The sequence below is a fragment of the Crinia signifera genome, chromosome 5, assembly GCF_055691185.1.
Source record: "Crinia signifera chromosome 5, ASM5569118v1, whole genome shotgun sequence".
Lineage (NCBI taxonomy): Eukaryota > Metazoa > Chordata > Amphibia > Anura > Myobatrachidae > Crinia > Crinia signifera.
In genome coordinates, this window is record NC_139221.1 from 187,321,647 (window position 1) to 187,336,730 (window position 15,084).

Here is a 15,084-nt window from a genome sequence, read left to right on the forward strand (position 1 = left end):
TAGCGGCACTGCGGAGGTAGTAGGCGGCTTTGCGGCTGTGAGGGGAGTTGTAGCTTGGAGGTCGCGGCTGGAGAGGGTAGCAGGCATTGTGCGCACTCTGCAGAAGTGTGTCAGTGAGTAATGAGTACACCTGTGTGTCTGTGCTGTGACCTGGGAAGTGTGTCAGGGGGTGCGGGTGCATATACTGTAGTACAGTATTTGGCTTTTGTGTGTGTGTGTGTGTGTGTGTGTGTGTGTATAATGCTGGGGGGGCGGGGTTCATTGGGGAGAGAGTGTGAGAGAGAGAGAGCAGGGGATATAGAGAGACAGTGGGAGAGAGAGCAGGGGATACAGATGCACAAATATTAAGTACTGTAGCACTGAAATGTACAGTATTAAGGTGGACCGCAGCAGGAATCTCCGATCCCTGCTGCGATCCCCCCCTGCAGCACCGCCGGCCGCATCCCCCATAGGTTTCTATGGGGGATGCGAAGCTGCCCGATGTATCAGCCCCCCTTTCGTAGCCCTGTCCCTGCGCACAGCAGGTGATACAGTACATCCCGGTGATACTGTATGATCGCATTTTACAATGCGATCCTGGAGGTACTGTAATATTCCGCCCAGATCGCATTGTAAATGCAATCAATGATAAATGGGGGCCATAGAGAGACAGTGGGAGAGAGAGCAGGGGATAGGGAGACAGTGGGAGAGAGAACAGGGGATAGGTGTACAGTGTGAGAGAGAGCAGGGGATAGATGCACAGTGTGAGAGAGAGCAGGGTACTGTATACTGTAGATGCACAGTGTGAGAGAGAGCAGGGGAGTGGGAGTACCTGTGTCTGTTGTGTTCCGCAGTTACTGTAGCTGCTAGGTATAGAGCCAGCCTTCTTCTTTGTGCTGCCAATGGAACCCGGGAGGAAGAAGATGACCACGGGAGAGGTGAAGGGGGAGGGTGCTTCCAGTGGAGCGTGAGCTTCAGCAGCCGGGGGGAGAGAGCAGCGTTGCCGCTGCTGCAGGTCGGCAGAGCCCATGCTCTGGGATGTGTGGCTGCGTGGAAGACCAGCGGGGATTAGTGCAGAGGCTGTCCGGCAGCGTGAAGGAGACCAGGGGAGATTATTGTGTTGGCTGTCCGGCTCCTGCTCACCTTGTAATTCACCGCAGTAATTCCATTAAGGGGGGGTGGGGGGGTGGGTAGAATGGGACTTGTTTTATAACTTCCCTGTCTCCAAATCTCTGCTGCTTTGCATGGAGTCCAATCTTACTGTAAATCCCAGTATACAGTACCCGCTGCCAGATGCCCAATGCTGCAAAGGGACAGTGGATTAGTGAGGCAGCCAGCTCGCTCACCTCAACCCCCACTGTGCCAGTGCTGGGGAGATGGCAAGTGACATGCTGCGCGCTGGGGTCGGCCGGCTGGCGGGCCAGGGATTGCCCTGGTGGCTCCGTTTCCATGGGCGGGGTGATCAACCACAAAAAAAAAAGTAGTCTACTACTAAGATGGATACTGTAGTAACACAAATAAATAGCACTGCACATTTAAAACAAAATAAATTATTTATATATTTTTTAAAATATAATTAAAAACTTCATTTTCGGTCGCAATCAGTCTCCCGATTTCACTTCGTATGGCATCTGTGAAAATAAAAAAAAATTAACAGTTTTAGAACAGTAATACAAGTTGAGTACTTTACAGTTACAAGGCACCGTGTGGGGAATTAAGTTGAGAGACAGTGGTGAAAGCCTTAATTACTGTAAAAAAAAAAGGTTTAAAAACACCTGTACTGTAAGTTACAGTATTAAGAAGTACAAAACTGTACTGTACCTTGTTGGTCTTCATCCTGAATTGATGGTGCAGGAGTTGCTGTAAAAAAAAAAGCACTGTCAGTTTACTACTAGTTTAAAACTAAACTTCTAATCTTCCATCCCCCGAACATACTGTACAGTACCCTTTTTCCCACTACAGTATCTTCATCAGCATTGGTGAAACCGAGATCACCTCCACCGACCAAACGCGCGGCCTTGGTGTCATCATTGACTCCTCCCTCTCTTTCACCCCCCACATTCGTGCTCTCTCCAAGTCTTGCCGTTTTAACCTACGCAACATCTCACGCATCAGACCATTCCTCTCCACTGACACGACCAAAATTCTCATTCACTCTCTTGTCATCTCCCGCCTTGACTACTGCAACATCCTTCTCTCTGGGTTACCTCGAACACGCCTTGCACCACTCCAATCCATTATTAACGCTGCTGCTAGGCTCATCTTCCTCTCCCGCCACTCTACCTCTGCCTCCTGGAACAACCTCCCGCCACCTACTGTATCAGGCTTTCTGATTCCCTTACCTCCTTCAAGCGCTCCCTCAAAACCCACTTTTTTCGACTAGCCTATCCCTCCTCCTAACCTCTTTTGATCCTCCTATCATGCCTCCGTTCCCATCTGTTCCTACAGTACTTACAGTACAGTATCCTATTGTTTTTCGTTCGTCCTCCTTTTACTGTAGTCTGTTAACTCTTATGAGTAGGGCCCTCCTTCCTCCAGTACTCACCCTACAGTACCTCTTTACCTCACCTGTGCTCCTCTCCTGTTGTTCCCTTCATCTACTGTACTGTACTTCATTTCAACACCTACAGTACAGTACTTCTGAACTGATGCTGATTTTAGTTCTACCAGCTACAGTATACTGTACCCCTATTTACAGTATGCTGTAATTTTCAACACACCCTGTACAGTACGTTACCTTGTAATTTGCTTTTTTGTTTGCTACAGTACTGTATGTACGGCGCTGTGGACACTTTGTGGCGCCCAGGGGCGCTGGAACGTTTTTAGGTTGGGGGGGGGGGCAAGATATAATCTCATTTTGGCGCACCCTAAATTGCTATATGTTACCCCCGGGCACTATACACACTGGCAGCGGCATATACTGTACACGTGGGCATTATACACAGGGCAGCGGCATACTGTATATGCGTGGGCATTATACACTAGGCAGCGGCATTTACGCATGGGCATTATACACAGGGCAGCGGCATATTCTGTACACGTGGGCATTATACACCGGGCAGCGGCATATACAGTACATGTGGCCAGAGACACCAGGACTGACATTAATCCAGGGGTTGTCATTTACTCGTAAAAAGTGGAAAAAGTGGCACTGTCACCCCCAAACAGATTTATGTGATTATGTCTGATTATGATAATCAGACATAATTACATAAACCTGTTTGGGTGTGAATCCAGGGGTAAATGACAACCCCTGGATCTGTCAGTCACTGGGGAAGGGAGGGTGAGAGGAGCAGCATTTACCTTTAAGTTTTAGTTGTGGCAGCACAGCGTGATGGCTGCTGCTGCGGCTGTTGTAGGATGCTCCCGCGGCTCCCGCCCATGCACTGATCCACGCGACCAGTCTCCCTCCCTACGGCCCGCATCACGCCCGCCAATCACTGTGGACGCATCACAGCCACTGTGATTGGCGGGCGCTGGTTCTCAACATCTCCCCGCAGAAGTCATCCATGTGGGCGGACGGCTGCGAATAGGAATCGGATTCTTGCTGAGGCGCTAAAGCAGCTGTGCGGGCGGGCGGCTGCGATTAATCAGTAATATACTGTAGGCGGACGGGCGGGAGGCTGGATCAAGCTTAATCAGCCCACCGCCCGCCCGCCTATATTACTGATTAATCAGCCGCCCGCACAGCTGCTTTAGCGCCTCAGTAATTTTGGGGGGGGCAAGCTGCCCCCTCGCCCCCCCCCTTCCGGCGCCACTGGTGGCGCCTAATAAATAAACGTACTGCTACTACTACTACTTACATGGTTGGGGAGGAGTTTGTTCGTACTGCCAAGGTAGCCAAGGGGAATGCACTGTGGAAAAAGAAATGTTTGATCATTTTCTGTAACAATAGTAATACAGTACAGCATATTGTACAGTACATACGGTACTGTACAGTACAGTACAAATACAGTACTTTACTGTACAGTACTGAACAATAGTGTCTCATACTGCAGCACATACAGTACTGTACACTAGTGTACTGTACAGTACTGTATGAACACCAATAAAGTCATAAGAATTGTCATAGTGGAGCACAACTTTCTGTGTACGGTAATGTACAGATGGAGCAGCTCCCATTTCAGCTGCTCCTGGAGACAGAATCTCAGGACAGCTATCCATACTGTAGGCCAGTATTCAATGCAGCAGAAGCAGTTGCAGCAGTGAGTGTTGATGAATGAAGGCATTACACAAGTCAGGGGGCATTGTGCATTAGGTGATGGGGGGGGGGGGGGTTGAATGCATACTGTAATTACTGTAGGCACTAAAGGGGGGCATTCTTCATACAGTATGGGTCATTCTGTACAGTATACAGAATGGCAATATTGAGGGAATTTTGTAGTGCACAGGTACAGTACAGTACAGTACTGTACTGTATATGGCTTTACAGGTGGACTCCACAACTCCCTCAATGCTCCACACCATTACTCCCACCTTCCCTCCCTGCTCCACACTACTACTCCTATCCTCCCTCCCTCCCTGCTCCGCACTATTACTCCCACCCTCCCTCCTGCTCTGCATTATTACTCCCTCCCTCCCTCCCTTCTCCACACTATTACTCCCCCCCTGCTCCACACCACTACTATGCTTGATGGGGAAGGGGCCCCAGAGAGATCAATTTATGGGGCCCCAGGATTGCTGTTGCTGGCCATGAGTACAGTACTTACACCCTGGGGGAGTTCTGCTGGATGCAGGAGGAAGCGCTGCTGCCACCTCGCTTTCTTCCTCCGAGCGGCAGGAACAGTAGCTCCAATTTTCCTGGGGCTCCGGGGATGAACAGCTCCAGGTGTCCATACTGCAGGTGTCCATACTGTCCTCCTTTGGCACCTCTGGGTATTGCAGGTCTGTAAAAAAAATTGCACCAAAATTTGAGCTTGCTGATACAGTACAGTATACTAGGTAACAATAAATACAATAGGTAACAATAAAGTCTTGAGCGTAGAGGATACTGTATGCTGTACAGTAGAGAGGGGTGAAGAGAGACAGAGTGCCTAATTCAGAGGTGAGCACAAGCAGACACACTTGTACAGTATTTCTGCGCATGTGTAAGAGGGCATGGAAGGGAGGTGGGGTATATTAGCAGCACTTGGCTCCATAATATACTGTACTGTACTGTACTGGTAGAGATACAGTACCAGTGTTGCAAGTAAGGGGGTACGGCGTGGTACGGAGAAATACTGTATGTTGCAGGTACGCAGTACCACTTACTGTATTCCCTGACCCACTGTCAATTCTATTTTTATTGTAAGTCTAAATATACTGTAATGCATCCGCAGCCCGCCCACCCAGTGTTATGATTGGTGCTGTATGCAGCTACTGGCTACTGCTGATTTAGCCTGTCACACGGTGCCGACAGCATGAAGAGCAGGCTCCACAATTGTAAGTACAGTACAGTACAAGCTGCCCGGCTCTCCCCAAGCAAGAGCCAACCCACCCCCAGTCATTCCCTGTTTCTCATTCCCTGTCTCCCAATGCCATGCTACTATTGTCATTAATACCCCTTTTACACCAAGTGAGAAACCCAGGTTGGACACAGGTCAGTGTTGGTGTAAAAGGGGCCACCCTGGTCCAGTAACACTGGTTTCCTACCCAGGTCCTGACCGAAGTTAAACACTGGTTGGACCTGGGTCGTGGGTGGTGTAAATGGTCCCACCCCAGGTTCCACAGGGGAGCTCACATGGTTGATGCTGTACTTTTATACCGCTATGTGTCCTTGAGCACTGAATAAAACTTTTTGAACAAATATTTAACAAAATAAACAAACCGACATTTTTCAATGCTAACTTTTCATGTCTTTTTTATTTTATTTTTTTAATCAATGACGGAAGGTTGACTGGAAGTTTATCAGTCCTAAAATGGACATTTTTTAATGTCATCCAAAGGGAAAAGCAGGGCTGACCCAGGTTCAGTATAAATGGCGCAGACCTGGGTCCGACCTGGGACATAGTGCTGTGTAAATGGGGTATAAAGCTGGGTTCAACCCTGGAAACTCCTGTGTACAAAGATCAGGTCTAACCAAGGATTTTGGTTTAAAGTGGGTATAAGTCACTCCCCTAGCTTTGTGTGACCATGCCCCCTCATGACACATGGCCACGCCCATTTTTGGTGGAAGCTATCAGTACCACCAAGAAAAAAATTCTACTTGCACCACTGTACAATACTGTAACATCTGATGCAGCCCCATAGAGAGAAAAACTAACAAATACTGTAAACAAAAACATGTACTGTACTTACTAGGTGGAGGGCTGATACGGCCTCTCCAGAGCTGTCTGGGAGCTCCCACTTGTTGAGGGGGTTGCTGGGCTGTTGGAAGACATGTCACCGCAATTAGCAAACGGCCAACGGCACGCCAGACACAAGCATTAGGTCGACATGGTCTAGGTCGACAGTCAAAAGGTCGACATTTTTATCCGAATGTCGACATACTGTACTGTAGTTTTAAGTGTCCATGCACTCGGCACACTATTTTATTCTCACACAATGCCCCAGTGCAGTGATGGCTAACCTTAACACTCCAGCTGTTGTTGAACTACAGTACACATCCCAGCATGCCCTGCATCAGTTTTAGCATGGCCAAATAGTAAAACTGTAGCAGGGCATGCTGGGATGTGTAGTTCATTAACAGCTGGAGTGTCAAGGTTAGCCATCATCTACAAGCATTAGGTCGACCACTGAAGGTTGACATGCATGAAGGTCGACATGACTGAAGGTCAACATGGGTTAGGGAGACATGGTCATTAGGAAAACTAAATTATTAGGTCGACATGGGTATGGTCAACATTCAAAAAGTTCACCATCGAGTTTTTCATTATTGTTGACTGAATGTCGACACAGTCAACATGGACACTAGAAAAGTGCATTGCGTCCCCTCAGCCTCGGCCAACGGCACGCCAACAAAAGACACAAGTTGGAAAGGAAGAAAAAATACACAAACTCAATAAACAAATGACAGGACTTACTGTCAGACGGAGCGGCTGAGGCGCTGGGGGCTGTAACGGCCCGCAAGGGCAGGGTGCCCTGGTCTTCAAGCGGAGGCACTATGTGAAGATGAGAAAAATGAGAAAGTGTGCTGTTTAAATAAAGTTACTGTACTCATTACTGGGTTTACAAAAATCAGTTTTAGCATGGCCAAATAGTAAAACTGTAGCAGGGCATGCTGGGATGTGTAGTTCATTAACAGCTGGAGTGTCAAGGTTAGCCATCACTGCCCTAGTGGATATTAGGGCATGAAATACCGCCTGTCGGCTCTTTAAACAGTGAAAAATCCTATGCCGACCTAATGACTTGTTGACCTTGCAGTATGTCGACCTAGTGGTGAGGCCCTAATGACTGTCGACCATCTTTAGGTCGACCAACTGAATGCTGCTGCAGGGGCAGAGGACTGGGGGGAGCACATGGGTGATGCTGCACTTTTATACCGCTACAGTATGTGCGCTTCATCACTGAATACTGTATAACTTTTTGACAAAATATTTTGCTAAATAAACCAACCAACATTTTTCAATGCTAACATTTCATGTCTTTTAATTTTTATTTAAATCATCGAGGGAAGGTTGGCTTCAGTTTCTCACAAATACTGTACAGTATCCTATAAACGACAATACATTAGTGGGGGTTGGTGGTGGAGAGCTTTAACACATAGAAATGCTAATGAGTTAGTGTACTTGGAGTGGGGAGGCTAATAGTGTGATTTTTCCTTTCACAGATACAAGATTCAAATGTAAATGTCCTTTTTAGACAATGCAGTCCAGGTTTATAGTGACCCTTAATCAAATTATCGGTCTGCACTTAACACTACAGAAAGGAGGGTGAACTGTCATCTCTAGTACAGTATGCAGCTTTGAAAAGGGGAATCCAGTCATCACATTTGAAGAAAACTTTCAGATTTTCACAAATACAGTATACAGGCCCTTAATCTGATCTAAGCGGTAACGGCCGCATGCGGCCGTTCCGCCGATGTTTTCGATCTGCGCATGTGCAGGCGAAATCGCCGCACAATTTTTTTTAACGCCGCAAAGGGGGTGGATAGGGGCGTGAGGGACTACTTACTGTAGCCTCATTTCCCTATGCATACGCCCCGCGTTTCATGGGCGTTCCCATGCAAACGCGGGGCGTACGCATGGTAATGAGGCTGTGACGCATGTGTTGGGGGCGGGCATCTGACATCGCCGGATGTCAGCTGCCCGGCCCCATACATGCTTTTACACGGACAAGTGTCCGTGAGGTCTATGGGTGCGGGAGCTGGTGACGTCACCGGCGCGCGCACACACTCGCGCAATGCATTCCTGGGACCGCTGGAGACCCTGGAGAAGATGCCGGAGGCCTGCTGTGGACGCCCGGGGACTTGGTAAGTATGAAAAGAGGGTTAGGGGTTGAAAAATAAAAAATAAAAAAAAATTCGAATGATTCCAAAAACCACGGTTTTTGGAATCATTCGGATAAGGGATGTCCGGATACCGGATACTCAACCTGTATACTGTACTGTAGTAGCAAACAAAGATGGGTCATAGGAAAGACAGACATTACTGTAGGTCTACAAGCATTAGGTCGACCACTGAAGGTTGACAAGCATGAAGGTCGACATGACTGAAGGTCAACATGGGTTAGGGAGACATGGTCATTAGGAAAACTAAATTATTAGGTCGACATGGGTATGGTCAACATTCAAAAAGTTCACCATCGAGTTTTTCATTATTGTTGACTGAATGTCGACACAGTCAACATGGACACTAGAAAAGTGCATTGCGTCCCCTCAGCCTCGGCCAACGGCACGCCAACAAAAGACACAAGTTGGAAAGGAAGAAAAAATACACAAACTCAATAAACAAATGACAGGACTTACTGTCAGACGGAGCGGCTGAGGCGCTGGGGGCTGTAACGGCCCGCAAGGGCAGGGTGCCCTGGTCTTCCTCTAGGCTTGGCACTGTGGGGAAATGATAAAATGTGCTGTTAAAATACTGTAAAGTTATTATTCTTACTCTAAATGGGGAGGAGGGGGTGTTAAAAAAAAAAAGCCGTGGACTGTTTTCAATAAAGTGCTGTGCCCACCACACTTGATAAAATAGACTCCACGTCAACGTGGATACTGGGGGTACTGTATGAACAGGTCGGGAGGACACTTACTGGCTGCCAAAGTTTGAGGGGACCTTCTTGGGGGTACCCTTTCCATCCTCCTCTGAAGTCCTGTGTAAAAATAATTACAGTACATTACAGTATACTGTACTGTAGTGTCCTTTGAAACATTAGTTCACACACACTACTGTAATCACTGAGGTTATGGTAGAGTATACAGTATTGCAGTACTGTATACTGTAGATAAATAATGTCTAGGTCAAAACGTCGTGCATCAGACGTACCGCACGCCTCCACTCCCACCCCCTTTGTGCACGAGACGCAGAGCTACAGTACCTGACGGGGACATTACGGTAATTGTGCAGGGCTCCCGTGGGGACACTACGCTGACTGTGCTAGGCTGCCGTTGGCCGATGCTGACAGCGTCGCCCAACGGCACGGCAAAAAACTACACAAGTTCAAACACACAAACACAAAACACAATAAAGAAATGACAGGACTTACTGCTTAGCATCGTGGCGATGCTTGAGGGGGGGCCTGTAGCATGCCCGCAGGGCAGGGTGCCCTGGTCTTCAATCGGAGTCACTGTGGGAAAATGTCAAAAATGAGAACAAGTAACTTACCGTACTCTTATTACTGTAAATGGGGCTGGGGTGGCTTTACAAAAAGGCGTGGACTGGATTTTATAAAGTGCTGCGGCCGCTATACAGTAGTGTACTTTATAAAATCAACTCCGCTCCAAAGTGGATAGGACCGCTGCGCTTGGTATGGTCGACCGAAAGATTGTCGACAGTCATAAGGTCGACATACTGCAAGGTCGACAGGTGTCTAGGTCGACATGGGATAAGATCGACAGGTCATCAGGTCGACACAAGCATTAGGTCGACATGGTCTAGGTCGGCAGTCAAAAAGTTCACCATTGAGTTTTTCATTATTGTTGACTGAATGTCGACACAGTCAACATGGACAATAGAAAAGTGCATTGCGTCCCCTCAGCCTCGGCCAAAGGCACGCCAAGAAAATACACAAGTTGGAAAGGAAGAAAAAATACACAAACTCAATAAAGAAATGACAGGACTTACTTTCAGACGGAGCGGCTGAGGCTGTAACGGCCCGCAAGGTCAGGGTGTCCTCCTCGCCTTCAAGCGGTGGCACTGTGTGAAGATGAGAAAAATGAGAAAGTGTGCTGTTTAAATAAAGTTACTGTACTCATTACTGGGTTTACAAAAAGGCGTGGACTGGATTTTATAAAGTGCTGCGGCCGCTATACAGTAGTGTACTTTATAAAATCAACTCCGCTCCAAAGTGGATAGGACCGCTGCGCTTGGTATGGTTGACCGAAAGATTGTCGACAGTCATAAGGTCGACATACTGCAAGGTCGACAGGTGTCTAGGACGACATGGGATAAGATCGACAGGTCATCAGGTCGACACAAGCATTAGGTCGACATGGTCTAGGTCGGCAGTCAAAAAGTTCACCATTGAGTTTTTCATTATTGTTGACTGAATGTCGACACAGTCAACATGGACAATAGAAAAGTGCATTGCGTCCCCTCAGCCTCGGCCAAAGGCACGCCAAGAAAATACACAAGTTGGAAAGGAAGAAAAAATACACAAACTCAATAAAGAAATGACAGGACTTACTTTCAGACGGAGCGGCTGAGGCTGTAACGGCCCGCAAGGTCAGGGTGTCCTCCTCGCCTTCAAGCGGTGGCACTGTGTGAAGATGAGAAAAATGAGAAAGTGTGCTGTTTAAATAAAGTTACTGTACTCATTACTGGGTTTACAAAAAGGCGTGGACTGGATTTTATAAAGTGCTGCGGCCGCTATACAGTAGTGTACTGTACTTTATAAAATCAACTCCGCTCCAAAGTGGATAGGAACGCTGCGCTTGGTATGGTCGACCGAAAGATTGTCGACAGTCATAAGGTCGACATACTGCAAGGTCGACAGGTGTCTAGGTCGACATGGGATAAGATCGACAGGTCATCAGGTCGACACAAGCATTAGGTCGACATGGTCTAGGTCGACAGTCAAAAAGTTCACCATTCAGTTTTTCATTATTGTTGACTGAATGTCGACACAGTCAACATGGACAATAGAAAAGTGCATTGCGTCCCCTCAGCCTCGGCCAAAGGCACGCCAAGAAAATACACAAGTTGGAAAGGAAGAAAAAATACACAAACTCAATAAAGAAATGACAGGACTTACTTTCAGACGGAGCGGCTGAGGCTGTAACGGCCCGCAAGGGCAGGGTGTCCTCCTCGCCTTCAAGCGGAGGCACTGTGTGAAGATGAGAAAAATGAGAAAGTGTGCTGTTTAAATAAAGTTACTGTACTCATTACTGGGTTTACAAAAAGGCGTGGACTGGATTTTATAAAGTGCTGCGGCCGCTATACAGTAGTGTACTGTACTTTATAAAATCAACTCCGCTCCAAAGTGGATAGGAACGCTGCGCTTGGTATGGTCGACCGAAAGATTGTCGACAGTCATAAGGTCGACATACTGCAAGGTCGACAGGTGTCTAGGTCGACATGGGATAAGATCGACAGGTCATCAGGTCGACACAAGCATTAGGTCGACATGGTCTAGGTCGACAGTCAAAAAGTTCACCATTCAGTTTTTCATTATTGTTGACTGAATGTCGACACAGTCAACATGGACAATAGAAAAGTGCATTGCGTCCCCTCAGCCTCGGCCAAAGGCACGCCAAGAAAATACACAAGTTGGAAAGGAAGAAAAAATACACAAACTCAATAAAGAAATGACAGGACTTACTTTCAGACGGAGCGGCTGAGGCTGTAACGGCCCGCAAGGGCAGGGTGTCCTCCTCGCCTTCAAGCGGAGGCACTGTGTGAAGATGAGAAAAATGAGAAAGTGTGCTGTTTAAATAAAGTTACTGTACTCATTACTGGGTTTACAAAAAGGCGTGGACTGGATTTTATAAAGTGCTGCGCCCGCCATACTGTACTTTAGAAAATCCACTCTGCTCCAAAGTGGATAGGACACATACAGTACCGCTGCGCATTCCCTGCTTACGGCTGCCCTGGATAGTGGTTGTTTCAAAAGGAGGCATTTGCCAGTGCAGTACCGGATGTACACTAGTACTGCCAGTGGCAATTGCCTCCTTTTGTGCATCAGAGGCCTTGGCGCAACGCTCCACCCCCACCCCCCTGAAGAAAAAATACACAAACTCAATAAAGAAATGACAGGACTTACTCTCAGATGGAGCGGCGCCGCTTGTTGAGGCGGTGGGGGCTGTATCGGCCTGCATTTCCCTCCTCCTCCTCCTCTGAAGTCCTGTGTAAAAATAACATTTACAGTATACTGTAGTGTCCTTTCAAACATTAGTGCATTGGGTCAACACCACTAGGTCGACAGAAAGCAAGGTCGACATGGGTTTTGGTCGACTTTGGTCAAGGTCGACATTTCATTTGGTCAACACACCTACTATTACAGCATTCCCGCCAGACAATGGGCCTTATTCTGATCGGTGCAGATTTCTCCGCATGCGGTCATCCCGCCGATGGTCACTCTGCGCATGTGCAGGCGATTTCGCCGCACGTATTCTTTACACGCCGCACAGGGGGCGTAGAGGGGCGTGAGGGGCGTGTAAAAGGGGGCGCGTGTGTAGGGGGCGGGCATCTGACATCGCCGGATGTCAGCTGCCCGCCCCCATACATGATTTCACACGGACAAGTGTCCGTGTGGTCTTGGGTGGCGGGACCTGGTGGAGCGTGCGGCCCTGCATTGGAATACACTGGAATATACCATGTCGACCTTTTGAATGTTGACATACTGTAATGCTTGTGTCAATCTAATCACATGTCCACCTTGGCCCATGTCGACCTTCCTGACAGTCGACCTAATGACTGTAGACCTAAGTTCATTCTGACCGATGTCCCGATTACCTTTTTTCATAGTAAACCACCCCCACTACCAACGCCGACCCGAAGCGTGGCGAGCGCAGCGAGCCCACGAGGGGCGGCGTTACGTGTCCAACGACCTTTTCATAACCCCACTATCCACGTTGCCGTGGAGTTTAGAACAGAAAGTGTGGCGAGCGCAGCGAGCCACCGAGCCCAGCAAGCACCGCGAGGGGACACGGATATGTACCTGTACAGATAAACGCTTACCCACGCGGGCTTCACAGGTGTCCGCGTCCCCTTGCGTTTGTGTCTATCCAATTATCCATACCCGCTATAATAACAGTAAATACTGTACTACAGTACTAATGTACTTTAATTTTGTTAATGTCATGTACTGTACAGTACCTCTGCTCAGCTTGGCCCTCAATTTGGCCAGTTTATCTGGCTGCCTCCGAAGCAGGTCACTCCACCTCTTCTGCAGCGAGAGGATACTCCTATCCCTGTGCAGGACTTCCAAAATCTCCTCCTTTGCGCTCCTGTATGCGCTGTTCTTCTCTGCATTACTGGCCAAGGATTTGTCCACATGCCGCAGCAAAATCAGGAGCTCCGCATCACAGAAGTTTCTGTTTCTGTGCGCCATGTTGTCTACAGTATACTGTAATGGTGGCCGCCTTCCACGCATGTCACATGTCGACACAGGTCACATGTCAAACAAAAAACGGAAGCCCTCCACTAAAAACGGAAAAATTCGCAGTACAAATTCCACTAAACACGGAAAAATTCGCATAACAAACTTGCGCCGCATAAACCTAAACACCGTACAGCCTTCACAGATTACGGAAACCCTCCACTAAATATGGAAAAATTCGCAGAAGAAACTTGCGCCGCATAAACTGTACATACTGTACAGTATTAATCGCAGGAATAATACTGTAGCAGCTGCAACGCACAGTTTATTAAATTAAATTAATACAGTATGAGGCCTCCCATATACTGTACTGTACGGTATGAAGACACAATTTTATTAAAGTTAAGAAACTCATTCACTGTATAGTACTGTACAGTACTGGATTGATTACTTTAGCCTACTGACTACCATGTGTCCTGCGTTTTGTGTCATGCGCTGGGGAGTGTTCACTTCCAAAATGGATTCTGCTCAGAGACAGAGACAGCGTTACAGCTACGCAGAGCTGATCATTTTGGTTAGCTGCCGGGACAAGCCTCTGAGCAGTAACCGGGAGAAGCGCAATGCTTATAAGGATGCGCGCAGGATAATAATGCGCAAGTACTGCCGGCTGCGCAGGATTAGGTCACTCCAAAGAAAATGGAGTGACCTAGTCACAAGGCAGCCTGCGAAGCTGGAGGCCCTGCGCCGTTCCGTCGCCAGTAAGTACTGTACACTACTCCTGTTAAGGCCCATACACACTTGAAGATTTTCATTTCAAAAGACTTTGCCAAAATCTTTGATAGATATATCTGTCACCAAAGTAGTGCGTACACACTGATCTATTTTCCCAAAAGAGCAAGAGATGTTCAGGAGGTGAAAGACTTTGCTGAAAATCTTTCATGTAAAAGGCTATTTACTGTACATAATGGGCTGGGTTTGATTTCCAAGGGTGGGAGAAGGGGCCATATTATTCTGTGCATTTCAGTTTTTGGGTCCTGATTCAGAATTGATCGCTGGGCGGAGTATATTCGGAGAAATGCGATTTTGCATGCGATATCAAACGCAATTTAATACCTGTTTATTTCCCGACTATCCACTACGGCGTGGAGTCGAAATTATACAGTGTGGCGAGCGCAGCGAGCCACTGAACCCGAAGCGTGGCGAGCGGACACGGATTATGGTACATTACTGATATCGCATTCCGTGTCCCCTTGCGGCGCTCGCCAAGTTTCGGGCTCGGTGTCTCGCTGCGCTCGCCACACTATATAAAATCAACTCCACGCCACAGCGGATAGTGGGGATATGAACAGGTATTAAATCGCATGTGATATCGCATGCGATTTAGTGGCGCCGTGAAACTACACAAGTACCCGCCGGTCTATCGGATTATGTGTGTACGCAGCACGGGCTGAAAGATTAGCCACTTTCAGCCCGCATGCCGCCCCGCCGCCTCCC

The 15,084-nt window shown here is 47.9% G+C and overlaps 1 protein-coding gene across 1 annotated transcript; it reads right to left on the reverse strand.

Annotated features, from left to right (window-relative positions):
- Window positions 1–221: 221 nt before the first annotated feature.
- Window positions 222–9,730, reverse strand: LOC146080727 (uncharacterized). Its single transcript, XM_083188309.1, has 9 exons — window positions 9,598–9,730; window positions 9,145–9,204; window positions 8,864–8,944; window positions 6,981–7,058; window positions 6,256–6,324; window positions 4,689–4,865; window positions 3,783–3,833; window positions 1,801–1,839; window positions 222–1,610 (listed from the first exon to the last, which is right to left on the reverse strand). The coding sequence occupies exons 1-9, from the start codon at window positions 9,605–9,607 to the stop codon at window positions 1,534–1,536; spliced, it is 642 nt and encodes a 213-aa protein (XP_083044435.1). The 5' UTR covers window positions 9,608–9,730; the 3' UTR covers window positions 222–1,533.
- Window positions 9,731–15,084: the final 5,354 nt, after the last annotated feature.

What these genes read in the sequence shown, in the direction of transcription:
- LOC146080727 (XM_083188309.1), bottom strand. An exon ending in CAGCAGAACTCCCCCAGGGT is followed by an intron (nt 3,834 to 4,688) that starts GTAAGTACTGTA and finishes CTTTTTCCACAG; the next exon opens with TGCATTCCCCTTGGCTACCT. An exon ending in TCAGGATGAAGACCAACAAG is followed by an intron (nt 1,611 to 1,800) that starts GTACAGTACAGT and finishes TTATTTTCACAG; the next exon opens with ATGCCATACGAAGTGAAATC.